The sequence below is a fragment of the Malus sylvestris genome, chromosome 1, assembly GCF_916048215.2.
Source record: "Malus sylvestris chromosome 1, drMalSylv7.2, whole genome shotgun sequence".
In the NCBI taxonomy this organism is placed as follows: Eukaryota; Viridiplantae; Streptophyta; class Magnoliopsida; order Rosales; family Rosaceae; genus Malus; species Malus sylvestris.
The window spans coordinates 26,152,808-26,180,289 of NC_062260.1; the positions used below are offsets into that span (position 1 = coordinate 26,152,808).

Consider the following 27,482-nt stretch of genomic DNA (forward strand, 5'->3'; position numbering starts at 1 on the left):
AGAATAAAAACAACACCAACAAGAACACCAAGATTTATACTGGTTCGGCAATGCCTACATCCAGTTTGGAGACGACGGAGTATTCCACTATAATCAATGAGAACATACAATAGTGTTTATCACTCAATTTCCCAAAGACCCAAATAACCCCAAGCTCTCACACTTACAATAGGAAGAGAAAACCAAAAATACAAAGCAAGACAATTTGAGAAAATTCTTCTCTATGCCAAATGGCTTCTTGCTATTTTTCTCTCTTCCTTGTTCTTCTCTACTTCTCCATACTTATGGGTTGCACCTTGCTCTCCTTTTATAGCCAAAGAAAAGCTTCTCAAAGACATCAATGGCCAAAGACCTAACATCAAGTCAAAAAGAATTAGGCATAAGTGCATCCAATTTTGGTTTCCCACATGTAGCATGCCATCCAACAATTTTGACCACAAAAGTAGCCCAAAGATTTGGACTTTGACTACATGTTTGAGTCAATAATCAACACTACTCATCACCACAGAAGCAAACCTTTCGAGAAATGCACGTACTGAAGTTGGTTTCATCAAAGATGAACTCGAGAGCATCCGATCTTTCCTCAAGGAAGCAGATGCTAAGGCTGCAGCAGCAGATGGAGAGACGGGGAATGACGGTGTCAAAACTTGGGTCAATCAAGTAAGAGAAACAGCTTTTTACATTGAAGATGTCATTGATGAATGTTTGCTCCGCATCTTACGGCATCATGAACACCATGGATTCCTTCGTTTTTTCCACAAATTTTCCAGTTGGCTAAAAAAATGAGATCACAGGATGGGATAGTTTTGAAAGTTGACGGTATAAAAGAATTGGTTCGTGAAATCAAGGAGAGAAGTGAAAGATATGGATTCAAATCCCTTGATCAGCAAGGCCAGAGCAGTGGAGAAAAGACTCTACCGTGGAACGACCCTCGAGTGGCTTCCCTTTTCATTGGGGAAGCTGAAATTGTGGGGATTGAATCTGCCAGAGATGAGCTAACTCGTTTGTTGGTAGAAGGAGCGACGAGACGTGAAGTGATATCAGTGGTTGGAATGGGAGGACTTGGGAAAACCACTCTTGCCAAGAAACTATATGACCATCCGTTGGTGATGGCACACTTTGATTGCTATGCTTGGATTACGGTGTCCCAGTCGTACAGGGTTGAGGATCTTCTGAGGACGGTAATAAAAAAGCTCTACAGTTCAAGAAAGGAGCGTTTCCCAGAGGAAATTGACACAATGGATGAGGAGTCCCTGGTTAGCACATCAAGAGAGTATTTGCAGCAAAAGAGGTACGTTGTTGTGTTTGATTATGTGTGGAAAGTAGATTTTTGGGGGTCTATAGAACATGCTTTACCCGATGATAAGGGCGGACGAATAATTATCACTACATGGATTCAAGATGTTGCCAACTGTTGCAAAAGATCTTGTTTTGTTCATATTCATCACTTGCAGCATCTGCCTCAAGACAAGGCATGGGAATTGTTTTGTAGAAAGGCATTTCAGTTTGAATTGGAGGGAAAGTGTCCTGAAGAGTTGGTAGAGTTGTCTCTTAACTTCGTCGAAAGATGCGAAGGACTACCTTTGGCAATTGTTTCCATAGGTGGTCTGCTGTCAACCAAAGCTAAAGTTGTGTCTGAATGGCAGAAGTTATACAATAGCTTAAGTTCAGAGTTAGAAAGCAATCCCCACCTTACAAGCCTCACAAGAATCCTATCCCTCAGCTATCACCATCTACCGTATTACCTCAAATCGTGTGTATTATACTTTGGCATCTTTCCCGAGGATTACTCGGTTAGTTGCATAAGATTAGTTCGGTTGTGGATCGCTGAAGGCTTTGTGAAACCGAAGATGGGCAAGACACTAGAAGAGGTTGGAGAGGAATACTTGATGGAGCTAATTCACAGAAGCCTGGTTCAAGTTTCAGAAGTTTACATTGATGGAAAAGCTCGAGGTTGTAGAGTTCATGATCTATTGCACGACGTCCTCCTTAAAAAGGGGTTGGATTCCAGCTTCTGTCATGTGTTATCAAAAGGCAAGTTGACTTTTAAACCAACAACTCGACGTCTCTCAATGGACATCAGTCCCTCTGAGGCCTTGGAAAGCATTACACAATTTCATATTCGTTCTGTATTTACTTTCAACCTGGAAGAATGGCCCGAGTCTTTTCTCGATACATTGAGTGGAAACTTTAAACTTCTGAAAGTATTGGATTTCACGGCTGCTCCAATCAATCAACTTCCTAAGTATGTGGGGGATTTATATCTCTTGACGTACTTAAGCCTGAGGAATACAAAGGTGAAGTTGCTTCCAGACTCCATAGGCAATCTACAAAACTTGGAAACCCTGGATCTAAAACAGTCTCTGGTGTATGAAATACCAGGCCAAGATCAACAAGCTTGTTAAGTTGCGGCATCTTTTGGCCTACCATCTTGACTACAACTACGACTTGGGTTTGTTCTTGAATATGGAAAAATGAGTAAAGATACATGAAGGTATTGGATGCTTACAAGCTTTGCAAAAAGTGTCCCATGTGGAGGTGAATCATGGAGGGATCAGGCTAATTAAAGAACTGGGAAAGTTAAGACAGCTGCGGAAGTTAGGCCTAAAAAACTTGAAAAGTGAAGATGGAAGGGCTGTGTGTGCTTCTATTGAAAAGATGAACCACCTTGAATCTCTAATTTTAACTGCAATAAATGAAGATGAAGTCCTTGATCTAGAATCCATTTCAACTCCACCACAATTTATTCGTGCTCTCTTCTTGATAGGGCGTTTAGAGCAGTTGCCAAGTTGGATTTCAAATCTTCAACACCTCGTCAGGATAGGCATTTTTTGGTCAAGGTTGAGAGATTCCCCACTAAAAGCCCTTCAAAATCTACCTAATCTGTTGGAGTTAACTTTGGGTATCAATGCATATGATGGTGTGCAGCTGCATTTTGAGGAAGGAGGATTTCAGAAGCTGAGGCATCTGGAACTCAGGGACATGGAGGGACTAAATTCATTGATCATAGACAATGGGGTTATGCCTCTTCTCCAAGAGTTTCACATTGGACCATCCCCACAACTGAAGGAGGTGCCCTCTGGCATCCAACATCTCCGGAATCTGACATATCTTTATTTCTATGACATGCCAAAGGAGTTTGCGCGACAGATGGATCCAAAAAATGGCCAACATTATTGAATTGTTGAACATATACAAAATGTTTGTTTTGGTTACAAGGTCGGACCAAGAGGGGGTGTATATGAAACTCACGCCCTGCGTGATTCCAACTTTTCTCTTTGGTTGAATGCTTGATTCCAACTTGTGAAACCAAGCATGGGAATGGGACATGTTTTGGTTAAGAGTTGGTTGTTAGCTCTGGTATCCTAGTTTCTCTTGCAGATTGACTGGGAGGGGCTCTTTCTCTTCTGTTTTCTTTGTGTCGTCCATTCCTAGCATTTTCCTTGTAATTTTATTGGTGGTTGCAATAAAAATATCCTATCTAATTAATTTTCTCTAAGAAAATGATAAACCGTATGCACTTTTTAACCTCACTTTGATAATTGAAGTTAAAATATTAAATTTTTACTATTTTTTATCTTACCTATTCTTTACTATTTTATATTCTTTATATTAATTTGTAATCTCTAAGATATTTTGTTAATCAATGGGTAGATTTTGTTGATTATAGAAATTTCATGAATCACGATTGAGGCTTCTCGTTTTGTATGCACAGATTGATCCAGCCACACATATTTTGTACGTATAGTGGTAAGAAGATTTTGAGTCCTTGCATACAGTGTAGGTTTAAATTTCGTCCGTAGCTAATTTAATATCTAATATAACAAAATCTATCGATTGATAAAAATAAATAAAAAAATTAGGTACAAGATGTAAAGGTGAGGGCCCACAAACGCAAGCTTTGGGGGACGTTTCTCCCAAACTTGGGCGCTAAAAAAAGTCTTCGTCCTCTGTCTTCGTCGTGTTTCCTTTTCTGGCTGAGTTTGCCTTCTTAAACCAACCCGAAATTCTCGCCCCATACAAATATTCAAATCTTCCATTTCTTCCCTTCACAAATTTCCATGTAGGGTTTCACATTAACCTTAATCAAAACTTATACGTACATATATATACATATATATTTATATATAATCTCTCTCTCTCTCACTCTGTTTCTGAATTTTGATTTCCCGGGAAAGTTTCCAACCCGATCGTTTCTTCGAAAGTCTCCGAAAGCTTTTCGTCAAAACAAAAGCAAAAAATATTTGTGATATAAAAATGGAAATAATTTTTAAAACACGCATGGAATTGGCTGGTTCATTTGCCTGAAAGTTGGTTAAGATAGAGAGAGATGGAGGGAGGGGAGAGAGAGATGGACGAAGAAATGGTGGAGTTCGCGAGGGAGGCTTTTGAGGGGGATGAAATTGACATGGACTACGAATTCGATGCGCCCAAGTTCTACGACTTCACTAGGCCGGAATCCGATTGGGAGGCCGAGGAGGCGGAGGAATGGCTCCGGTCAGCCGGAGGCTATCAGCCCTCGCGTAAGCGATTTCCAGAACATTTGTTTGTTGGTTTCTTATCATGTCCCAAAAACAATGAATTTTGGATCATCTCCTATGATTACCACATTAATAATTATCGTTTTCTGCTAATTAATTTCAACATCTACATGTTTAGTTCATGCATTTTAATTATGTTACGTTGTTTTATATGAACAGATTGGAGATTCATTGAATTATAAATATTGTAATTTGATTGGATAAATTTGTTACCACTAACTTTGTTTTTTCTTTGTTTAATTTGTTTCAAATCCTTCAGCTTTCCTTGAAAAATTGTTGAATTGGCAAAAAGAGAATCATCCGGAACCTGTAAAAACCTCCACGGAATCGAAAGATGTTGAAGTTACTAGATGCAGTAACCTGAATAATTGCATGGAAGCGGAGGTCTCTGCAGCGGTAAATGATACTGACAAAGGTACATTTTCATTTCTTACTACTATCAACTTCTTCTGCATCATCAACTCATTTCTTATTAGATTTTTGACACGATGCAATAGTTCGTTGTAAAATCACCTACGCTCGGAAGCTTTTATTTCTGTTTTCTGAATCGGCTTTGCCTTTTGCTTCACATGAATTAGTACATGGAATTGTATCTTACTGTTATGTTTTATATTCATGTTTCGACACAATTAGAGTTTTCTAATCACATGGCTCAAGACACTCCAAAAGTTAAACTGAAGTCCCCGGGCAAGTCACCACATCTCTCAAGGAGTTCAACGTTAATGAAACCCACGGCGAGTCAGTTGGCCAAGCAAAATCACCACCGAGAGGTTCACTCCAATCGATTATTAAGGAGGTGCTATTATTTTCTGATGTTTCTGTTGTCATCAATGTATCTTTTGTTCTAATTGTTTGGTGTTCTAGTTTTCTAACTTGTCCCTTTTTCTGACTCTTGATTACAGAGTCGCGAAAAAGCTCGGGAAACTTGATGAGAAATCACAGAATTCTCCGCCACCTACGAAAAGGCAGAAGTTGGAGGCTGGCTATGTACGCAAGGTGCACTTGGAACATTTTTTCATTTGATAGTTTGGCATCTGCGATTTATTTATGTTCGTTTAAGCTTGTATGAATATAATCTTTATGACTATGAGCTTGTTACAGTCAATCCAAATAGCGTAAGTTCAATAGTTTATGAATCCTTTACAAGAATTTCCGAGGGGCTCACGATACATTTGTGACGCAGGTTGCTGAACAACTCAAGCATCAACCTCTCTGGTTACATAAGGTGGCAAAAAAGGTAACACCGAAAAAGGATGATGTGCTTTCGATCGTGAAAAGGACATTTTATCTTCATTCGAAATAAGAAAAAAATAGTTTTTCGTGGTGTCCTGCAGGTCGGAGCTGATGGTGCTAGACCTAAAGTTACAGTTCCGAAAGAACCAAATCTTGAAACAGCAAATCGAGCACGAAGACGTAGGTACATGCACTTCTTACGTGGTTTTAGTAAAATATTTTGTTTGATCTATAAAGATCTACCTACTGAGCTTATAACACTGTGATCTTCAGGTACAAGGTTAATGCCAAACCAGGAGAACAATCAAAAGCAAGTTGCTAGTCCTTTCAACGCTCAAATTGAAATTGTTCGTTTCGGTTTGAAGACGTTGGAATATTATTCAGTTTCATGATCTTTCGTTTGTTGATATTTTGATCTGCAGATTCACAGGGCTCCTCCATGGCCTAGCCCGAAAAAGAGCACAATTCCAGCAACAGAGTTTCAGGTAATCATAAAACGTTGTAATGTATTTCTTTGGTATGTCTTTGCAAATGAGAGAAACTTCGGCAAAGCTGCCCTTGTCATGGGTCGGACGAGACTAAAATACATAATGTTTCATGACATGGCTAGCAACTCCTACCAAATTTTTCTCTTACCAAAAGCAAAATGACTTGACTAGTGGTTACAAATGCGCTTCATAACGTTCTTAATTTGATTTCTATCAGGTGTTCCGCCTTCGGACATCAGCGCGAGCTATGCAACAGACATTTAATCACCAGGTAACCTTCTGAAACCTGTCCGATTATTCGAATTTGAACTTATTAATTTTTCTCAACTCTTACGACGAAATAATATTGTCACTCAGGTAACAAATGGACCCGACTCTAGTTATTTATCAGAAAATGAAACTACAGAGATCAAAGGGTAACTATATCTGCCTCTTTACTTGTTAATCCCATCTTGTTTCATTTCGATATAGTGTAACCTTGCACTTGTAGAATTTTCTGGTCTCCAAAACGCTTTTTTTTTTCTTTTTTTTTTTTTGGTCTCCAAAACGCTTGATATTTACTTTTATGGTTAATAATTCCAACAGTAAACGCTTGAAAATTAAGAATCAGAACAAATATAATTCCCATTTTAAGTAAGTAAACATGTCAGCAAATGGAATCATTGTTGCTATTAAATGTTTTGATATTACAGTTTTGCACAGGCCAAACTCTGTGTATGCCTTAAAGCAAGAGAAAGGTCAAATGATATATAAGTGCGTAGCTTGCTCTGTTAAAAATAAGGTAAATCTAACTCTGCCTTCTTCTCTTTTCATTTTTTGTATGTGAATAATTTTAATGGCCATGCTTTAAGTTGTATGCAGGAATTGAAGTTTGCAATCGATAAGAGATGCCTAAAGGAGCCACCAACAGATTTATTTAGTAAGGTATGAACAATATCTAGGTTTAACAATTTCACGTACAAATTTACATGCATGCAACTGGAACGTCAAGATGACGATATTTCAAATAAATCAGTTTAAAATATCGCCAACAAGACATCGAAGGACATTTCCAATGAAGAGATGCAAACATCACATTTACATTCCCAGGAGGTGTAACTACTCCAATCGAAGAGATGTAAGTTTCGGATTCTATTTATTGTTCTCTCTTTGACTGGAGGGTCAACCTCCAAAGATGTAAATTTTTATTTTTATTTACATCTTTAGGTAAAAATGAACATCTTACATTCCGCTCTTGGAGTGTCTTCCGGCCAACTATAAAAATGTAAAATGTCAATTTCAAGGTATTTTGCATCGTTTATTGGAAATGCTCTAATAATTGCATGTAAGTTTCTCCTATCGTTTTAAATTTATTGAACTTTTTCCACTCTAACTCATTATCTTTGACATTTTTCAGCTCTCCCTTGCATCCGATGCACAGCATAATACAAAACCCCAGTCAAAAAGTGCCTTTGCCTGCTAAGATTAACCACTAATGTCTCTTAGTAAACGTGATTAGTGAAACTCAGAGTAGACCAAGCTCCGAATTTGTAATACTAATACACGATTGATTGCTTCCACTAATTGAATTAAGGCCACAAAAGTGAACAAGCCAAAGCTCCTTGCACCAAGATAATGAGGTAAATTATACGTTTATATCATCTACTATTTTCTCTGGCTCCTTGATTTTGCCCAAGGAGCAGACCATGAGACATATTTGACTAAACTGAATTCGTCCTTCTGCGTAGAGCTCGTAGTTTCGTGACATGTAAATAGTTATTAAGCGGGTCCTAAGTTGTTGAAGACGGCAAGATGTCGTGAAGGAAAAATCGGTGGTTAAGCGGGGAGGCAGTATATCATTGTGTGAGTAACAGGAGAGGAGACGATTGCTCGATTAGAAAACAAATTTTAGCATGATTTTGGAAGTTGGTTATCTTATATTGTGATGCTACAACACGAATTGTGCCTATATAAGTATAAGTTAACTTTGTTTTGGAATTATGATTTATTACGAACGGCTAGGATTAACTGGTCCGCAGGCTCCGCACATAAAAGTTCTAGAGAGGATCCGAGTCCACCCTGGAGGGCACGAACTTGAGCAAATAGTCCTATCAAAGCTAATCCTCTTTAACAAGCCAGAGATCTTTAGGTGTGCCCGAAACACGGGGTAGTAGACAATGTGTCCCTATACATGAGCAAATTCACATTGGAGGCGAAGGTTCTCAACAGCAGTTTTTCACTTATTTACCATCCATCTGCCTTCTATCACACATTAATTTACTGAATAACGGCGTACAAACACATGATATCAGACAGTTAAACCTGCTACTCATATAGATCCCTAGCAATAGCAATGAGTGAAGAACCAGTTTTGACTTGTACGAGAGGAAGATAAACCAAAACATCAACGAACGAGAGAAGACAGTGAAACAAGCAAATCCGAGATGATCAGAGTGAACGACAATCAAATGATCACATGTAGAGCCGTAAAAAGTTTGATTTCCACACAACGAATTTGCTTCAATTCAACAAGAACACAGGACAAGACAATTCATATATTCTAAAGGTGATACAGAGAGAAGCTAAATATTCCTGGAAGACAGTTGCAAGAAATGTATTTTCAGCTCAATAACAAAAAGAAAATTTCACACAAAAACGACGGTAAAAACAAACCATCCTTCCCTGCATCTGATGTTAAGATACCGGGTCAGCATTGTGCCAACCTTTGGTGCATGGAGGAATGCTCATAAACTCATCAAATTCCTTTACGTGAACGTCACAGCACTTCCACTGCAATACCAAAAGAAAAAACTGTTATTCAAATTATACATACTTATATAGGACTGAATTGACAATTATAGTAGTACACTCACCCCTCTCACTCTGTCGTGGAAAATAGCAGGCCCGGGATGGTAACTGCATGCATTCTCGTGGTTATCTTTCTCTTTGAAAGTTTGATCACACCCCTTATTCATACACGTCTGCGGCTGGTTTATGTCAACAATCTTTTTCGGCGGAGCAGAAGTGCCTTGATCGTCAGTAATGCTTTCTGGAATTGGAGTTGTTTCCACATTTACAGGCTTTGATTTTAGTTCTTTGGCTTGTGCACCTGGAAAAGGAACATCGCTCAGCTTCCCGAAATGCAATACAAGTTGCTAGAAATCAGGGATAAACTATTCAGTCATTGAGAAGATTGTGTATTTTATGCAGAATAAAATACACAGCTAGTTTGATTCAAGAAGATTAAAACCACAACAAATCCAACTACACAAGGCCTTTGTTGTGTTTTGCATTCCTCGAGGCCAAGGACTGGTACTGACCAAAAAAACGATCCCAAAACCAGACGAGTGGAATATTCATTATTTCCCCCAAATTGTGTTTCAATCACCTTGTATCAAAACCTATTACTGTTACCTTTCTTACATGGGATATGTCATTATTTCTCCAAAAAAGTCATTGTGCACTCCAAACATTTTATATTTCGAAACAAAAATACACTTTTGAGAAGTGCCAATGACTTTTCTGGAGCGCCAAGAACATCCCCCTTTTAAATTTCCTATTACTGATATCCATAAATGTTAAGGATCGTTACCACGGCTTTGGAGATTGAATTCACCAATCACAATGAGAAGGCAATATTACAATCTCTAATGGTTGTATCATAGTTAGCATTCGTGTACAGATTAGATAACATGTTCAGAACACTTGGGGGCCGTTTGGTATCCTTCTTGGATCCAATTTTTTGTTTTTGAAACTAATGAGTACTGAGTAATTTAGCTACATTCTTCATTTTTGAAACCGATAAATTGTGTTTTCAAATTGAATACAAAACAACCCCTTAGTTTTTTATACAATTATCGTGCAAAATGAACCAACTTCCTGACACATTACACCAAGTATGAAGAATAGACAGTAATCAAATGCTAAAAGCAACAAGCGTCAAATGAAACGTACCATGTTCTGAACAGAAAAAACCCTGGCGACACCTAGAGCAGGACTGTTTTGACGATGCATCAGTAGCAGGAGCTGCAGTAGGAGCAGGAACAGGAGCCTTAGGCTTCGGCTTCGCTAACACTGGTTTCTCTGTTGTGTGTTTACCTGCCTTACATCTGCATTCACCAAAGAGAGAAAAGAAAGAAAATGAGACTTAAGTAACTAACTGAAACTAACAAAAATCTAAAATCCGCAATTAATTCAGGACTCAAGAATTCGACAAACAATCAAAATTTGCTTCAAATGTCGGCGTTGCGACCATTCAACTATGTTGTGGAGTGCCATGGCATGCTTAAAAATACCAGCGAAATCGGTGCTTACCCTGGTAATTCTAAAAATAAGGTGAAATCATGACTTCTTTTCTTGCAACAACTCCACTCTTTAATCCCATCATGAAATATAGGCTGGGAAAAACAAACACATTGTGCTTAATTTATGGCATCGAACTAAATGCAAATCTAACGAAACACGATGTAACAACTAAATCAACGGGCAATACTTACTCCCTGAAAAGTTCGACGATGCCGATGCAGTCAGCCAACCCCAAACATGCAAGAAAGCAAACTGAATTAACATCTAAACTGAATTAAAAGGCACAATAATTAAAAGCCTTCATAGTTTACAAAGCAAGCAAGGGAACACCTTAATTAGATACACAATGTGCAGAATTTGGATCAATTAAACCCAATTTAGTTTGAAATTAGAGTAAACTAATTACAAGGTGATTACTTTTAAGATTCAAGTCAGCTGTTGGGATATTGTAATTATTCAAATTGAACCGAAAGAAAAAGGGAAAACGATAATCTTCTTTGCTTCTCTCACATCCAAACCAGAGCACAGTAAGAGAGAGAGAGAGAGAGAGAGTACCGAATCGTGGTATTGACAGGAACCTTCGGGATTGTCGTCGTCGGAAAACATGGCGTTGCAGCCAATTCGCTGGCATTTCAACAGAGCTGTCCGCTGACCCTCCATCCTCTCAACTCCTCGGTCTCTCTGTCTGTCTCAGAAAAAAAAAAGAGAAGGGAAAACAAGAAGAAGAGGAAGAAGACGACGGAGGAGGCGGAGGGGGAGGAGAAAAAGATTGACTTGGAACTGGGGAAGTCGTCCAACAGAGCTCAAAAAAACAGATTCGTACTTGATATTCCCACTCTCTTTCCAAGAAAGTACCCCTGCCTTGTGCCCTTTTACTTTGTCATTGGACTCGGGAGCCCATTGGCCCGGTTACGGCCCGGCCCGCGAGAGAAAGTTCCGTGAAAATTGTACTTGTATGTTTCTCGTATCCATAGTCCCCTGTATATGGGGCAAATGCGGCGTAGTCACATTGGCTAAAGCAGTTGGAGCAAAACTACTTCTGTACCTTTGTTCGAATCCTCCTTAAGCAATTTAGATTTGTTGAGAATATTACCTATGTCTCGATATGATTCGCCAACCTATTACATTTTGTGTTGGCTTTTCCTACTAGAATTTACAAAAGAATCTTCAATTTAATAGATTTGACTGTATAGGAAAAGTTGACGGTGTTTTTAGAGATTAGAGGGTTCATAACTAAATTGAAAGTTGAAGGGAAAATCGGAACATTGCTCCATAACATAAGGAAAATCATAGTATTTCTTAAAAAAATGATTCTGAAGTCCATTTTTCGGGTACGATACAGTTTCCTAATAATCTCTAGTATTTGCAGCAACTTTTTTCTCCAAATAGACTAGCATGCACACTTGAAGAGGAGCCCTACATAAAGAGTCCTATTTACAAAAATCCTCAAAAAAATTACAAAACTTATATGTTCTGTACACGATGATTCTCGAAGCAGGAACTGAACATCTTGAAGATATTCACAAACCATACACAACTGAATTCGTAACCTGGTATGAGTCATGACCGGATAGTTGATAGACAGGGAAGATCACAGTATTCGGTTGTGCTGTGCGTCAATCATCGCAGCTTTCTCCTGTAAAAGCGGAGGAAGAAGGAAATAAGCCAAGACTCGAACTGTGCTAGCTTTCAGATGCACTTTACAGTTATAACTACTGAATGTAAATCCATCCCGCTGCGCGGATATGCATTTTAAAAGAGAGATGGGAGGCATGTGCTTCGAAGAGGGGGAAAGAAAGAGACCTCGTTGTACGGAGTTCCCTCAGAAGGAAACCAGCGCATAAGAACTCCTAGATTCATTATGGCAGGAGTCAGCTTAAACATGAGAGGAGTTGTAACCTGTAATATCATTTACTCGAGTAAGTTGTGTACAGAGACTGCGCGAGAGAGAATTATTGGAGTCGTTCTCCACAAAAGGTAATATCAAAATTAAATTACCAGGCTAAGAGCTGTTGTTCCGAGAAGAAGCAGGTACATTTTCCCCTGTTAAAAATAGTTTGAAAAGACAATGATTAGAAAATCAAGATGAAATCGAGGAAAATATGTAGATGCTATTTTGTGAATGCAAATTGACTGCAAGATGTGATTTCTTTCATTCAGGAATCAGGACCACAACAGTTGGGCTTCAAAACTAAATCCAGGTAAAGAAATTCAATAAGTTTATCCGATTCAACTTAAAATGCTAATGCATGTGGTCCATCCCCAGATTACTATGATGAACCATAAGAAGATAAGTTACCTCAACAAGATTAAGATTCGAGGCTCGACTTAAGAGAACAAAAGCAAATTCTCCAATTTGAGCAAGTGAGACTCCAACCTATAAAAAGGAAGTGAGTTTTAAAAATTAGGAAATTACAAAATCAGCTTATCTGCCAGAAATAAGATATGACTTGAATCTTATAAATCAGCTTACCACAAATGATGTCCTAAAGCTATATCCAAAGGCCTTGGTAACAATAGTAGCAACGGCAGTCTTTACAACTATAACTAGAATAACAGATGCTAGTAGTATGTCGACGTGGCTCCACAAGAAATGAACATGTATGAGCATTCCAATACTCGAAAGGAAGAGAGCAGCAAATAGGTTACGAATTGGTTCCACCTGCAATGTTCAAGAACATCAAATACAAGCATTAAACATGAATCATACAGTGAAATCCACACATTTTTTTCAAGCTACTAGGTTTATCAAACACGTACACAAAGAAGCCCCAAAAGAGTCCACCACTGTTATTTCTTAAGTATAAGCAGGGGAAAAAACGAAAGTAAGAAATAAACATGACTGCAATATGTAAGTATTAGAAATCCAGAAGAGTACCTGGTCTAAAGTATGTTGTGCAAGGTCAGTGGTTGATATCATAACCCCAGCCAGAAATGAACCCAACTCAAGGCTAAGGCCCAACTTATCACTACACTGAAAAGGTTACAAGAGAACTAGAATTAAAATGGCATTGAGAATTACAAATATGTAGAAAGATCCCGCATAAGAACCATACTACTGTTATTGTGTAACCAGAAATTCTGGAAATTCAAGTTGAGCAACAACTCAGAAGCCAATACTCGGCCAACATTGGACCAACAATCAACTATGCTGATTACAATGTGTAAAAAACGGAACAGCACTTAAAAGTAAGCAGATGGAGCAGGAAAACTAAATCCGGAGGCCATTAGCATTTTGAATAGTATTTACCCTTGAAATAAGAAACTTGAAAAAAATAATAATAATTTCCACTTACCCAAGCGGATAATAAGCAGAAAGCCACAACAGCAAGCTGATAAAGCTCATTTGTCTGATCCACCATAAGAATTATAAATGAGCCAATGAAATTATTAAAACTCAAGACAAAAAGCTAACTATCTTACTCTACTAGACCATCAAAACTTACTTGAGAGGACAAATGCATCATCAGTTTCAGAAAGCGAGGAACAAATGACCAACACAATACCGAGGCAGCACCAAGATATAGTGACAACACCAGCAACCTGAAGTAACAACAAATTACAATAATCATTTACAACAAGCTCTTTATTAGGATGTTGGACTTGGATTGGAAAAAGAACTACTTTTGAAAACCAGATAAAAATGACCCTCATTTTCATTATGGCAGCAAAGCAAAAAAAAAAAAAAAATTCGGAACAGAAATGAATAAAAGGAAAAATAAAATATGTCATAGAAGCCGCAGAAGTAGACTTACAGCTTCCCCACTGATACCATTCCTTGGAAAAGACCGCTATGACCACCCAAAACTGGGAGCAAAGCAAACAGTAAACCAACAGCACAATCCTGAAATAAGCCACGGTGAAGGAACGTATGGATATGCATCAGAAACAAGGGTTATTACCAAAAATTCCCTTCACTTATCAATAAACCCACCACCTAAGTTTTCAGACTTCAAAACCTACCTGGAAAATGAGTGTTCCAATTGTTACTTGACCATGAAGAGCACTACTACTATTCTTTTCTGCAAGAAATTTCACCACCTGGTAAAAGGAAATGAGAAAGGAATGAAGTGCAGTTGAAATTAAGAAACAAGCAACCAAAGAAGTAAGTAAAGTGGCGTCATATTATTGAAGGATAGAAAACCTACCACTGCTGTTGATGACATTGACAGGAAGGAACCAACAAAAATTCCCTCAGACAACTTTGCTCCACATAACTGAAAAATAAGAAAAAGGGCAAGCCTATTGTTCACTTTGACAGGATTTAACTAGTTACTTGTATGAAAGTTTAGTTATCAAGATTGAACACCATACAATAGCAGTTATGGCACACAGGAACATAAATGTCATGATTTGAAGAAGGCCTCCAAGAACAGCTACAGGGCCCACGGCTTTTAACTGCACCAATGACAGGTTAAATGACTACCGTAAACAAAGGCAAATTTCATCCTCTCCCTCCCTCAGGATATCAAAAGGAAATTTTTTCATAAATTATACAGCATAACAGACAGTAAACTTAAATTTCCCAAGTCTAACATACCTTAGCCAAAGAAAACTCCAAACCTAGAGCAAAAAGAAGAAATATAACACCAAACTGTGCAACAGTTTCAACCTGTAATGAAAACAAAAAGGAGTCAAACAAGATTATATATAGAAGAAAACGGACACCAATGCTCGGATTTCAGGTAAATGGTTGACCAAAACCAAAAAATTAAACATGGATTTCAAGAAAACAAGTGACTAATACTAGTTTTCTACTATTATTCTTTTATTTCTAAATTGTCAATGAGGAATTGACATTCTGATATGGATAAACGGCATTAAATTTTGCAGAAATCTAGATAAGGAGCAATCTTTTTACACTTCTGACTTTCTAAACTTTACTAAATTTGACGGTCAAAACCTTTGGTTAATACTCCAATGCATATTGAAAGAATTTACAGGACAATAGGGGTTTTCTTTTAAGAAAAAAAAAATCCACTCTCCTAAACTGGAGGAAGAGAGCAACTTTAATATAGTGTTGCTGAATAATAGATACTGCTAATAAGTAATATTTCATAAAGGTCATTTTATATTGAAATGAGCATGAATGAGAGTTTGAACAAAGTACATAGAAGAGAAAAAACTATACTGAAACCTTGAACTCCAAATCAGAAAACAAAGAACTTTTAAATGATCATAATTAACAACAAACCTGCACCATTTCACTGACGAACGTCAGACCCCCTGGTCCAATGAGAGAACCGGCAAGCAGGTATCCTACAATAACCTATCATATGCATATAAATTAGAACACATAACCTAAAAGTCGCATCATGTGAATCACTATGCTGAAAAGTTTATAAAGTTGGATCATATAGATCATGAACTATAAAGGAACATTAAGCTAGAGCTGAAGAAAAAAAATATGAAAAGAGTAGTTAAGATTTAAAGACGTACCGGTTGTCCCAAACAAGAAAACAGAATTCCACCAATGGCAGCAGACACTATGATAACCACCAGATCAGAAATTAATCTGCCAAAATACCAAGTGTTACCCATCAGTCATATATGCATCAAGAAGACAATAAAAACTCGGAACTGCAATTAACTGTTCTTGGGGAGAGTCAGGAAAGGGATACGTAAAGATACCTCAAATCTACTTGAAGTACTGGATATTTGGATTTCTTGTTTGACATCACAAACACATTATCCTACCATTAAATAAATGAATAAAGTTAACAGGGTTAAAGTAAAGCTAAAAACAATGATAATTATGCCCACAAATCCCAGCCAGAGCTATTAACATAAAAAATTCACTACTAACGGCTTTTCAAAGTACCTTTTTGTCAATCAAGGTTGTTGTTTCTTCAGAATCTTCATTCTCCAGGGAAAAAACACCTTCAAAATCAAATGGTTTCGTGCCGCTGACAAGTAGAAAAAGCAGCAGATATTACAACAACATAGCAAGATCTTATTCCGCTACGAATTCAATATCTTGTCAAGGAACAACCATCTTAGGATCAAAAGACTTAATTTTTACATTCACATACTTTCCAACGTGTGTATCATTTTTCTTGCCCTTCTCGTGAGTGATTTTCGCCACAGTCTCTAGTACAGCCTGCAAAGCATAATCACAATGCAGAATTATTTCGGCGTAAAAATAATCGAAAGTTTCTAAATTGAATTGTTTCGGCATAATCACACTGCAGAATTGTTTTGGCCTAAAAATAACCGAAAAGTATTGCATTTCGGTACAAGAAAAATCAGAAGAGTAACAAAAACCTACTTGTTGATCGGCCACACTGCTGTTAAAGCTGGCCCCGTCAGATCCTACACAAAGTTGAAGCCAAAAAAATGTTAATTAACTACAATTACGATAATAAACGAAGAATTAACTACAAAATGCAAAATGCAAGTTAACAAAAAAATGCAAAAGAGCTAGACCTTCGGGCTGGTCGTTCTCGGAGAACTCCTTCTCGAGGACGCGATCGAACATTTTGGCAATGGTGCCGTCGCCGGAATCCGGCGCGGAGGAGTTCGTCATGTTGCCGTAGAACCTCTCCCGAATTTCCTTATCAGATCTCGCGGAAACCGAAACCCTAGCGCAAATCAAAATCGTCAAAAGACAATAGCAGAATCCAAACACGCATCGTTTTCTCTTGGCCATCAAATGTGGAAGAAAAGCTACACCAATCCAATCTATCTCTCTCTCTCTCTTCTTTCTCTCTCTAGATTTTTGGAACGGGGATTTGGAAATTTTCAGAGGGAGAGAGAGAGGATTTGAATTGAATTGAATTGAATTGGAAGCGTGAGAGAAAAGGAAGACGAAAGCTTTTATCTGAAGATTGCAGAGGATGAAGAAACGAGTTGGTTTAAAAGTCCAGTGTGTTCGTTTTCCAACTTTTCGGTTGTTATTTGGGATTTTTTTAGTCGTTGAGGGCGGGACTGCGCACCCGAAAACATATAATTCGGTTTTTTTTTTACTTTCTATTTTTTTTTTCTTTTGTTCTGAATAATGGGATTTTAAAAAAAATAAAAAAAATAGAAGGCATGGAAAGTTCGGGTAAGCAACATAATGATTTGAAATTTCTTGTATACGCTTCATATTTTTGTAGAAATTGTGAAAAAATCTGAAATATATAGAAAATGAGGGTAAGGTTTACATTTCACAAGATACATGAGAAATTTTTAAATTTTGATTAAAATCGATTGCTTTTGCAAATATTTTTTATATATTAATTAAATATCCACAAACTGTCATATGACAGTCCTGAATGTTTCATTTCCATCATTTACATTAAAGGCAACTGATATCCATATCGCTTTATCCATTAATATTTCCATAAATTTGTGAAACTTTATAGACCAATCTCAGTCTATCATTAATATCTTTGATATTGTTCCAACTTAACCACCTATTATTAGGTGTTGAGTTTTATTACAAAAAAACCTCAATAAAATTAAGGGTGAAATCTTCCATATATTAATTGTATATTATCTTTTCACAATATTTAAGAGTAGTAGAGTGAGAATTATCATATATTTCAAAAACGTTTATAGGGTGTGTTTCTAGAAGCACTTTTCAACAAGAATATCCAAAAGACCAAACTATTATCAACACTGGGCCGTTGCCATTGCGAAAGATTCAAAGCCCAAAGGCCCAAGCTACAAAACGACCGATAAGATTCGAGTGACGTGGCTCTCCCAATCACCACCCACCCAACCCTATAAATCGAGACAATGGAGTGTGCCATCCACACCACCAACCAAAAAATCCCACCTTTAACCAACCCATCACTCGTTCGAGGGCTAAAGGGCTAGAAATCTCTGAAACCCATTTCAATGGCGTCGATTGTGAGCACTGCGGGGTTTATTTCGTGCGGTGGTTTGAACCGGAGCAGCGGGAGATCGAGCACCACGTTCGGGACCCAGTTGACCTACCCTGTATCCTCTTCTTTCGGCGGTGGTTGTATCAGGAGGCTGAAGCCGGCCGTGGTGGTTGTGAGAGCGGAGGCTCAGCATATAAACCCTGAAATCAGGAAGGGCGAGGAGAAGGTTGTGGACACTGTTTTGGTCCCTGAGCTCTCTAAGCCCCTCACTGTTTATTGCAGGTAAGTACAAATTTTGTTTTGCTATATTTTTCATTATTTTATCATGTTTATTGTGGAACAACAACAATAAAGTTTTATCCATTAAGTGACTCGGTTATATGAATTTTAGAATTGTCACTACGCTCAATTTAACGTCAACTCTTCTACTAACTTCAAGTACTTTATGTCTTTTAATCGCATCTTTTAACTGGAGCATTTAAAGTATTTGGTTGTTATGTCCAAACAGCTTTAACCGATTTTCTATCGTCTTATCTTATTTGATCATGTTAGTTGGGGAAAATTTGGTAGTTCTGGTGACTGATTCTTTTGATGTGATGTGTATAACTATGAAGTTTTGTTGTAGGATTAGCGCTAATTAGCTGTAGCAATTAGCATTGTTTGAATTTTCGTGGTTTGGAGAAGAAATTATCGAAATTTTAGTTTCGTAATTATCGATTGATGCAATTAGTGCTTCTTTAACTAGAAGAGCTACTCTAGAAATTGGTTTTTGAACATTTCTAGTCTTAGTTGCAAGGGCGGTGCTACGGTGGGCTTAGGGGGGGCGGATGCCCCACTGAGATTTTTTTTTAAATTTAAAAATTGTATGCATTCTAATTCTAATTCTTATTTATTTTTTAGTTTTAAATCCAGACCAAAACGATCATTTTGGTCTGTAAAAAAAAAGTATGTATAGTGGGGGACCGCTTGTCCCCCCCCCCAAATTCCATCTTTGTTTCCTTTTTATTGTGGATATGCGGTCTAGCATTGAGTTTTAGTTTCCTTTTTATTGTGGATATGCGGTCTAGCATTGAGTTTTAGTTTCCTTTTTATTGTGGATATGTGGTCTAGCATTGAGTTTTCAGGTTTAAAAGAAATTGGAGACCTTGCAAAAAAAAAATAAAAAAAAGGTTCAATGCAAAAAACACAAGGTGTATACCCTGGTTTACTTGCTTGTGACATTAGCACTAACTCTTCCAGTTGCTACTGCAACCGTTGAAATAGTATTTTCGGCCATGAAATTTCTGAAGAATCGATTGAGAAATCGGATGGGTGATAACATAATTATTTTTATAAAGAGAGATATTTGATGGTATTGGTAATGATGTTGTCATGCAATGCTTTTAGAACATGAAAACGCGTCAAGGGATATTGTAAGGGAATGTTGTATCAAAAACTTTCTGGATTAATATATAAGTATTGTGTTTAGTAAATTCTTGAGCTTTTTAATTATGACTTTGTTGTTTGAGAATGCCCCCATTTATATAAATCTCTGGCTTCGTCCTTGCTTAGTTGTCATGAGTGGCATTGCTGATTGCTGAATGCGAAATGTAGAATAAGGCGGTGTGTGGTATATTTCAATGTCATTTTTCATTCGCTGCCTTATTCTATCTACATTTTGCATACTCCATTTGTTTTTATGCTCGCCTGGCTAAAATGTGTCTTGATTGCTTGTATGTTAGTGTAAGGCTAAAGGGTTTTCGGTTTCGTGGTTGGATAGGTGTTGGAGGTCAGGGACTTTCCCGCTGTGCGATGGAAGTCATGTAAAGCACAATAAAGCTACTGGTGATAATGTTGGACCATTACTCGTCAAGAAGCAGTGAGTTGCATTTCGATGCTGGACGAGGTATGTCAATATTTCAAGTGGGTTTTGAAATGTGAGGTTATATCATGTTGAAGTTGAATGAATATGTTTAGTGATATATCATTTGAAATCTGAATAATATGTGATGTGAACATGTTAGTAGAGCCGTTTAATCGTTTCACGTTTCAAATAGTAAGTTAGCAGTTTCACTCTTTCTTTTACTAGCCACTTTAAAGCGATGCACCGAGATTTGTGTGACGGGTCATCGTTGTCTTGCTTTCGGTTGCTATTGCCAGAAGCATCTGTGAATTAAAGCTCATTGCTTTCAGATTGTGGATGCTGAACCTTATCGATTTTGCACTGTATTCGGATTCTCAGTTCAAGAAAGTACTTGTACCGTGGCAAAATACCCTTTTATTGTTTTTGGTAACTGTTTAAATTCTAAAGCTCCGCCGTTCAAAGACGTGAGGAGGTTGTAGCTAAATTTCCAAAGGTACAAGTACTTTCTTGAATATAGAACCCAAAAAAAGATTATGTTAGAACGATGTTAGAAATTCTGTAAGAATGTGCATATTCATAGTTATTAAGAGTATTTTGCCAATTTCTCTCATGAACCGATTTGCGCCTTCACACTAGGCCGGAAAAGTGAGTTCGATACCAATACACTGAATTCATATAGGAATCACACTACGTGGGTTGTAAAGTGTGATACAAAATATATTGAACTCATGAGTGTGATAACGATATATTGAACTAACACTAGTGTAGCAGTAGTGTTGTAGGGATCAAAGATAGGCTGACATTCTTATATATAGGTGTCACGCTCGCTCAAATTACTGTGGAAGACTCTTATTTTGCCCAACCCCCCTAAACCCATGTTTAGCCACATTTCGTCCAAAACCCACTTGCCACCATCCCTTTTCCCCTTCCCCTTCCCCAAAACCCCCAAACAACCCTCCCCCCTTCTCTTTCTAGGCCGACGCCCATAATGCGAATCCGAATTAGGAAACCGGTATGCCGCAAGCTCTTGTTCGAGCCACCACTTACGCTGATGTCTCTTCGGAGAAGATGACGGAGTTTCTCGATCTGGATGAGAGCTTGGCGCATGCACAAGCCGACCCGTAGCCAAAGAAGTTCGATTTCATAATGCAACCGAGGATCGATGGAATCGAGAGGCCGTTTGATCCCTATTCTTCCGCGCGCTCATCTGGGTTCAGGATTGCGATTTTTTCTGCAGAGATTTCCTTCTTGTGTTCGTGCATCCCATCTATTTGATCCAATGTATAAGTCAAGATATTTTCCTAAGGTTATAAGTTTCTTTGAAGATTTTTTTGTATCTTTTCTGCTCATTTGGTGATTTGGTGAAATGGGTTATGGTGGTTCAACAAAAAAAAAAGGTTATGGTGGAATTTTGGAATGGAGAGGGAGGCGGGTGGGTATCAAGGAGGGGGAAGGTGGGGTGGGTGAGGCGCGGGATCAATAGAGATTAGCCCAATTGATTTTTGTCTTTTTCTTTTTTTAATTTTTTAATATTTACGTGGGCTTTATATTAACATGTGATGCTTAATTATTATTCATATAGGCATCACGTCACCATTTAATATCAACTTTAACGAATGTATGAAAATGTCTCACACATTGGGATGAAAAAAACTTTTATGTATCAAATGTTGAAAATCAAGAAACTTTAAAGTAGTAAATTGAGATTAACCTTAAATTTTATTTTGGTTTGCTATCTTTACTTGAACGTTATTTGGTACTGTTCTTTTCTTGAGATGTGACATTTTTCACTAAAAAGTTGGAAAAGTGCTAGAAAAATATGATCCTGGGGGAAAATTGGTCACAATAAAAGTTGAAGGGCGAAATCAGCTATAGGGTACAAGTTCGGAAGGAAAATCAGTGAAATACTTGAAATAATACACATTCGAACTATAAAGTTCGTTAATATTATTACTGGATCGTGTTGCACGTTAAAAAATCTGTCATTGTGGAGGGAGGCATTAAATAATAATGACGATTAAGAGCAATGATTAAAGTAAATGACCATGCTACAGAAGCGGAACAGATGTTGTTGGGTTGTGAATGTTCCGTTCAAAAGCGAAAGGGAAAAAAAAGCACCATAATCATTTCTAATCATCCCTCTAATACGCGGATTTAAATTTTGATTTAATCAGAACCGTCCACGATTCCAAAACCAGTGAGTGGACTTGGAATTTCTATGTTTTGAGTTTGCAAAACAAGAGATTTGGATCTCTCAATTTCGATCGCAGACTCTTGTTTTCTTTCACAAAATTTGAAAAATTGACGTCTCATATAATTTTCTCTTTCTTTCCTAAACGGCTCAGATCTTATAGTCTGTGGGTGGTTTCAGACACCGAGATCTATATAGTGGATCTAAGTCCCTTACACGCAATTGTAACATAACAATGACAACAATTTAATCATGTTATGTTACGCGGAAAAGTCAAAAAGACGAGGTGAGAAAATCAACCACGCAGTAAGAGGCTCAACCATAAGCTCACGGGAATGTTGGAGGATATATATGTGATTGCTACCCTAACATTCCGGTTGTATGTAAGTTTCTCTTCGGATCTCAATGTCATTAGAATATTATATTTCAACATTGATTAAATCTCAAAAAAGTCGCATGGATTAGTTGTTAATTTTTGTTCCATTTGTTAGATCTTGAAAAACGACTAGCAAGCACCAATTATAGAAAACACATCAAAGTTGTTCCACATGCAACCCTATTTTTAGGTTTCAGCAACTATGGTGTCTCCGTGTCCAACGCTCCAATCTTATGCAATATAAAAATATTGGCACATCTTATACCATATGAATTTTTTAACTAGGCTTTTCAGCCAAAATGGCTTATGTGATTTGTATAATTCTTCATTTTGGTCCATGAGATTTGAAAACGATAGAAGTGATCGTGTATTTATCCATCATTAATCATTTTGGTCATTCCGTGAAAAAATCTCTATGAAATAAGGATAAAATGATAAAAATGCTCTCAATTTTTGTCAAATCATTTTGGCCAATTGTTTATTAAATTGATAGTATTTTGTCATTTTATAGGTCCTTATTTAACATAATTTTTTTCACGGTAGGAACAAAAGAACTGATGGTAGACAAACTCAGTGACCACTGTTATTGATTTCAAATTTTATGAACCAAAATGAGAAGTTATATCAATCTCAATGATCATTTTGGCTATAAAAACTTTTTAATTATTAATCAAATTCTAACTTAGATTAAAGTACAAATTTGATTTACGCCACGATATTGAGTAAATTGTAGCAATGGTCCCTGAACTTTACTCAAATTGGAGCAGTGGTCCCTCAACTAAAAATCCATTACCATTGGTCCCTCAATTTATCAAAATGTGTAGCTAGAGTCATTTTCATTAATTCCTTCAAAATTTTGTCAAAATATGTTATGTTGGAATAACCATTTATTTAATTAGGATCCCTCAACTCATCAAAGTGTGTAATTATGGTCATTTTTTTCAACTACGTAAAAAAATTTGTCAAAACTAGTTATGTTTGAAGGACCATAGCTACAATTGGGATAAAGTTAAGGGATCATTTCTCCAGTTGAATTAAAATTGAGGGACCAAAGGTAATGAATTTTTAGTTGAGGGACCATAGCTGCACATTTTAATGAGTTGAATGACCAATAGTAATGGATTTTTAGTTGAAAGATCATTGCTCCAATTTAAGTAAAGTTCAGGGACCATAGCTACAATTTACTCCACGATATTTGGTCTAGTCTTAAACTAAGACAAAACCTTCGATGAATGATCCAATCTAAACATTTACGGATTTTACATCTGAAAGCAACCAACAATCATATATAAACATAGTAGTCTTGTGTTTAGTCGTTGACTAAAACAATATTATATGTTCTCTAATCCACGCATTCAAGTTCAATCACACACTCCGTAGTTCGTGATATTTCTCCGCATTTAAAAAGACAGAACATAAATATTTATATCATCACTTCTCTCTAAAATTTCCATCTCATTAGTGCAAGAAATAAAAAAAAAATATTCTCAGAAGCATCTTAGGATTCTCACCCCATTTAATTAACGTTTTCCAACGACTAATTAACTAGTATTTTGATTAGCACTGGAACTTAAACAAAGTTGGAATTTGTTTATGGTGAACAATCACACTCAGCAATAAAAAAAAATGGCCAAGATGAAAACAAATTTTCCATGCAGCCCTCAAAACAATAGCACACATCCTTTTAAGTTTTCAACCAGAGAATCATTCGTATTTTTGTCAATTTCGTGCCTTGAATTTTGAACCAAACAACAAACTTGATTATGAAATGCTACCGCATTTACACTGGACTACTTGTGATTATTAATTAAAGACAAATATTAAAAAGACCATTTAATTAGACCATAAGATGTAACCTGTAGAAAATAAACTTGTTAATTAAGTTTTTAAGTAATTTGCAAAATTCAAATAGAACCACTTGGGAAATGCTTACACCATCTCCACCGTTAATAAACTGCCACGTGTATAATTGGATGTGGAAAATCACCACCAGAGACGACTGTTTCATCGGCGGTCCACCCCGAAGGGGCCAGTCTCCATCGTTACAGCTGCCACGGCCCACGCCCACCACCGACGCCCCTCAATCTCGACTCGCCAACGAACCAGCTGTACTTCTTCCGCCCCCGTATTCCGTATTCCGTATTCTACGCTTCTGCATACGCCGAACGTACTCCAAAACGACGGCGTATCCTACACAATCTAACGGCAGGTAAAATCTCCGTCTTAGGCGCGCATCTCACGCACCACAAAATCTCCGTCTTAGGCGCGCATCTCACGCACCACGTGCCACAGCTACGTCAAACCCTTCACGTGTATTTCACACCTTCCTCGTCTTCCACCGTCTTCAAAAACAACTACTTCCAAATTACGAGCTGCCACGTGCCGGTTCACACTGTGTCGGTTCCAGTAGCAGCCAGTCGTAACACCGCACACGTGTCCCCTTCCTCGATCTCCTTCTTCAATCTTCACGGCTCCGCACTTCCTCCCACTCGAAACAAACAAAAGAGCTCCACTTTCCTTTCTCTCTCCCAACATCCACCAAAAAACACCACTTTTTCCGGTTAAGCTCGCCGGAGAATCCTACCAGCTCCACCACATGTTTTCGGTATCGGACAACAAGTTTCCGGAGCCCCAACCCAAGCGGCCCCAAAGCCTCGACAAGGTAAACTCGTTCAACTCGATCCTCCAACTCATCCACCAGCCGCGGACATGCCTGCTCTTCGCTATACTTGCCCTCCAGGTCCTACTCCTCTTCACTCTCCGCTCCCTCCCCTTCGCCCGCCAACATTTATCGCCTACCTACTCCCCTCAACCTGTCCGGTTACCATTAACTGTACCCGAACCGGAAGATGAATGCGGGTCGGGTCGGGTCTTTGTCTACGACCTCCCCAAAACCCTCAACCAAGAGATTTTACAGAACTGCGACGACCTCAATCCGTGGAGCTCGCGCTGCAAAGCTTTAGCGAACGACGGCCTCGGGCAGAAAGCGACGGGGATCGAGGGAATTGTGCCGGATAATCTTGTGCCGGCGTGGTACTGGACGGACCAGTTCGTTTCGGAGGTGATTTTTCACAATCGGATCCTCAATCATAAGTGTCGGGTCATGGAGCCCGAATCTGCTACGGCGTTCTACATCCCTTTTTACGTTGGACTAGCGGTGGGCAAGTACTTGTGGTCGAACTCCAGTACGGCGCAGGACCGCGACCGCCACTGCGAGATGATGCTGCGGTGGGTCCAGGACCAGCCGTCATATAAAAAATCAGATGGCTGGGATCACTTTATCACGATGGGCCGGATTACGTGGGACTTTCGACGGTCCAAAAACGACGATTGGGGCTCTAGCTGCATTTACCTCCCGGGGATGCGAAACATCACGCGCCTCCTGATTGAGCGAAACCCGTGGGACTATTTCGACGTCGGTATTCCTTACCCCACCGGATTCCACCCGAGGTCGGACTCCGACGTTGCCGATTGGCAGAACTTCGTCCGAAACCGCAGCCGCTCGAAGCTCTTCTCCTTCGCCGGAGGGAAGCGCGGCGCGATAAAGAATGACTTCAGGGGGCTGCTGCTGAGTCACTGCCAGAAGGAATCGGACGCGTGCCGAGTCGTGGACTGCGCGGGGACCAAGTGCTCCAACGGCACCTCCGCGATTCTCGAGACCTTTCTCGACTCGGATTTCTGTTTGCAGCCGCGGGGCGACAGCTTCACCCGCCGGTCCATCTTCGACTGCATGGTGGCCGGTTCGATCCCGGTCTTTTTCTGGAGGCGGACCGCGTACATACAGTACGAGTGGTTTTTACCAGGCGAACCGGATAGTTACTCCGTTTTTATAGACCGTAACGCGGTTATAAACGGTACGGCCTCGATAAAAAACGTTCTACAAGGATTTAGCAGAGAGGAGGTGAAAAAAATGAGAGAGAAAGTGATCGATTATATACCGAAGTTTCTGTATGCGGAACCGCAGGAGGGGTTGGAGACGGTAAAAGACGCTTTTGACATTGCCCTTGAAGGGGTCTTCAGGAGGTTCAAGCAGCAGGGAGAGTTGGGGTTCAGGTGGAAATAGAAGAAACTGGCCGGGGTAGAGTCGGGCGAGTAAATTATTTATTTAATTTTTTTTTCACTTTTTGTTAATTTTATTTATCTCTGTCAGATAAATTGGGGGGATAAACAAATTCCCAGAGTTGTGGGATAAGGGCCATGGGAAGTTGGGAACGGGGAAGCAGTCATTTAATTATTTTAGTTATTACAGTTTGTGTATCAAAATTTTTGCTACATTGTACCATAGTTATTTTAGTGATATTTTTAGTTACTAGATACAAATACAACCAGTTGTCACGGGTATGGATTTACGCTAAAATTTACATATTGCGTATCAACGAAGACGCTCGAATTTTGACGGAGTGACACACAAAGCATGGACTTTATCAACTGATTCAACCCTTCTTGGCTAAGCTCTAATTCAATTTAATTAGTAGCAATGGTTTGGTGGTGTGGCATGGTGAAGTCATAAGTGCTCCATTATTTTTTGTTGGAAGTGGATGACAAGGATGGAGAAGAATAAATTATCATGATGGGAGTTTCTTTTTTGTTTTTTTGTTCAATTCTTGTGCTACATTTAGCATGTGTGATGGACGTACAGGTATCAATATATCGTGAAATTGTTTCGAGTTTTGGTGTTTGAAGAGGCAGGGTGTGATTCAATTCGTAATGTGCTA

General features: G+C 38.5%; 5 protein-coding genes and 1 pseudogene across 14 annotated transcripts; 4 read left to right on the forward strand and 2 right to left on the reverse strand.

The window, feature by feature from the left end:
• The window catches only part of LOC126627289 (disease resistance protein RPM1-like), an 84,700-nt pseudogene extending 81,118 nt beyond the window's left edge, over positions 1–3,582 (forward strand).
• Positions 3,583–3,905: 323 nt separating this feature from the next.
• Positions 3,906–8,239, forward strand: LOC126627411 (uncharacterized). 10 transcript variants are annotated; one of them, XM_050296961.1, is made up of 14 exons: positions 3,906–4,523; positions 4,801–4,956; positions 5,175–5,337; positions 5,444–5,537; positions 5,725–5,778; positions 5,876–5,958; positions 6,048–6,084; positions 6,197–6,259; positions 6,480–6,533; positions 6,620–6,678; positions 6,965–7,043; positions 7,114–7,186; positions 7,659–7,881; positions 7,990–8,239. In XM_050296961.1, the coding sequence occupies exons 1-12, from the start codon at positions 4,331–4,333 to the stop codon at positions 7,144–7,146; spliced, it is 1,068 nt and encodes a 355-aa protein (XP_050152918.1). In that variant the 5' UTR covers positions 3,906–4,330; the 3' UTR covers positions 7,147–7,186; positions 7,659–7,881; positions 7,990–8,239. The 10 variants fall into 10 exon arrangements, with proteins under 10 accessions (XP_050152918.1, XP_050152901.1, XP_050152925.1 ...); XM_050296944.1 differs by having other exon boundaries at positions 7,124–7,186; XM_050296968.1 differs by lacking the exon at positions 6,620–6,678 and having other exon boundaries at positions 5,856–5,958.
• Positions 8,240–8,695: 456 nt separating this feature from the next.
• LOC126627481 (cysteine and histidine-rich domain-containing protein RAR1) lies at positions 8,696–11,361 on the reverse strand. The gene is made up of 6 exons (XM_050297047.1): positions 11,102–11,361; positions 10,738–10,740; positions 10,556–10,638; positions 10,196–10,350; positions 9,115–9,350; positions 8,696–9,031 (listed from the first exon to the last, which is right to left on the reverse strand). The coding sequence occupies exons 1-6, from the start codon at positions 11,204–11,206 to the stop codon at positions 8,936–8,938; spliced, it is 678 nt and encodes a 225-aa protein (XP_050153004.1). The 5' UTR covers positions 11,207–11,361; the 3' UTR covers positions 8,696–8,935.
• Positions 11,362–11,819: 458 nt separating this feature from the next.
• LOC126627337 (K(+) efflux antiporter 5-like) lies at positions 11,820–17,462 on the reverse strand. Its single transcript, XM_050296803.1, has 20 exons — positions 16,973–17,462; positions 16,815–16,858; positions 16,579–16,646; positions 16,368–16,452; positions 16,178–16,239; positions 15,986–16,061; positions 15,741–15,815; positions 15,087–15,158; positions 14,861–14,944; positions 14,695–14,763; positions 14,510–14,587; positions 14,302–14,390; positions 13,993–14,089; positions 13,843–13,896; positions 13,425–13,520; positions 13,020–13,208; positions 12,846–12,923; positions 12,545–12,589; positions 12,350–12,445; positions 11,820–12,182 (listed from the first exon to the last, which is right to left on the reverse strand). The coding sequence occupies exons 1-20, from the start codon at positions 17,193–17,195 to the stop codon at positions 12,138–12,140; spliced, it is 1,725 nt and encodes a 574-aa protein (XP_050152760.1). The 5' UTR covers positions 17,196–17,462; the 3' UTR covers positions 11,820–12,137.
• An 804-nt stretch (positions 17,463–18,266) lies between these two features.
• LOC126627533 (CDGSH iron-sulfur domain-containing protein NEET) lies at positions 18,267–20,396 on the forward strand. The gene is made up of 2 exons (XM_050297127.1): positions 18,267–18,639; positions 20,117–20,396. The coding sequence occupies exons 1-2, from the start codon at positions 18,371–18,373 to the stop codon at positions 20,217–20,219; spliced, it is 372 nt and encodes a 123-aa protein (XP_050153084.1). The 5' UTR covers positions 18,267–18,370; the 3' UTR covers positions 20,220–20,396.
• Positions 20,397–24,691: 4,295 nt separating this feature from the next.
• LOC126627398 (xyloglucan galactosyltransferase XLT2) lies at positions 24,692–27,092 on the forward strand. Its single transcript, XM_050296880.1, has one exon. It carries the CDS (start codon positions 25,364–25,366, stop codon positions 26,828–26,830), a length of 1,467 nt encoding a protein of 488 aa, XP_050152837.1. The 5' UTR covers positions 24,692–25,363; the 3' UTR covers positions 26,831–27,092.
• The last annotated feature ends 390 nt before the right edge of the window (positions 27,093–27,482 follow it).

Bases quoted from the DNA above. Each gene is read 5' to 3' on its own strand.
- LOC126627411 (XM_050296944.1), top strand. From the start codon at position 4,331: ATGGAGGGAGGGGAGAGAGAGATGGACGAAGAAATGGTGGAGTTCGCG. The intron at 4,524-4,800 runs GTAAGCGATTTC...CAAATCCTTCAG, and splicing joins CGGAGGCTATCAGCCCTCGC to CTTTCCTTGAAAAATTGTTG. The intron at 6,679-6,964 runs GTAACTATATCT...AGTTTTGCACAG, and splicing joins GAAACTACAGAGATCAAAGG to GCCAAACTCTGTGTATGCCT.
- LOC126627481 (XM_050297047.1), bottom strand. From the start codon at position 11,206: ATGGAGGGTCAGCGGACAGCTCTGTTGAAATGCCAGCGAATTGGCTGC. The intron at 10,351-10,555 runs GTAAGCACCGAT...TGGTGAATGCAG, and splicing joins TTATTTTTAGAATTACCAGG to ATGTAAGGCAGGTAAACACA. The intron at 9,351-10,195 runs GTACGTTTCATT...TTCCTTTTCCAG, and splicing joins TTTTTTCTGTTCAGAACATG to GTGCACAAGCCAAAGAACTA.
- LOC126627337 (XM_050296803.1), bottom strand. From the start codon at position 17,195: ATGGCCAAGAGAAAACGATGCGTGTTTGGATTCTGCTATTGTCTTTTG. The intron at 13,209-13,424 runs GTACTCTTCTGG...TGAACATTGCAG, and splicing joins CACAACATACTTTAGACCAG to GTGGAACCAATTCGTAACCT. The intron at 12,446-12,544 runs GTAATTTAATTT...ATGATATTACAG, and splicing joins GAACAACAGCTCTTAGCCTG to GTTACAACTCCTCTCATGTT.
- LOC126627533 (XM_050297127.1), top strand. From the start codon at position 18,371: ATGGCGTCGATTGTGAGCACTGCGGGGTTTATTTCGTGCGGTGGTTTG. The intron at 18,640-20,116 runs GTAAGTACAAAT...GTGGTTGGATAG, and splicing joins CCCCTCACTGTTTATTGCAG to GTGTTGGAGGTCAGGGACTT.
- LOC126627398 (XM_050296880.1), top strand. From the start codon at position 25,364: ATGTTTTCGGTATCGGACAACAAGTTTCCGGAGCCCCAACCCAAGCGG.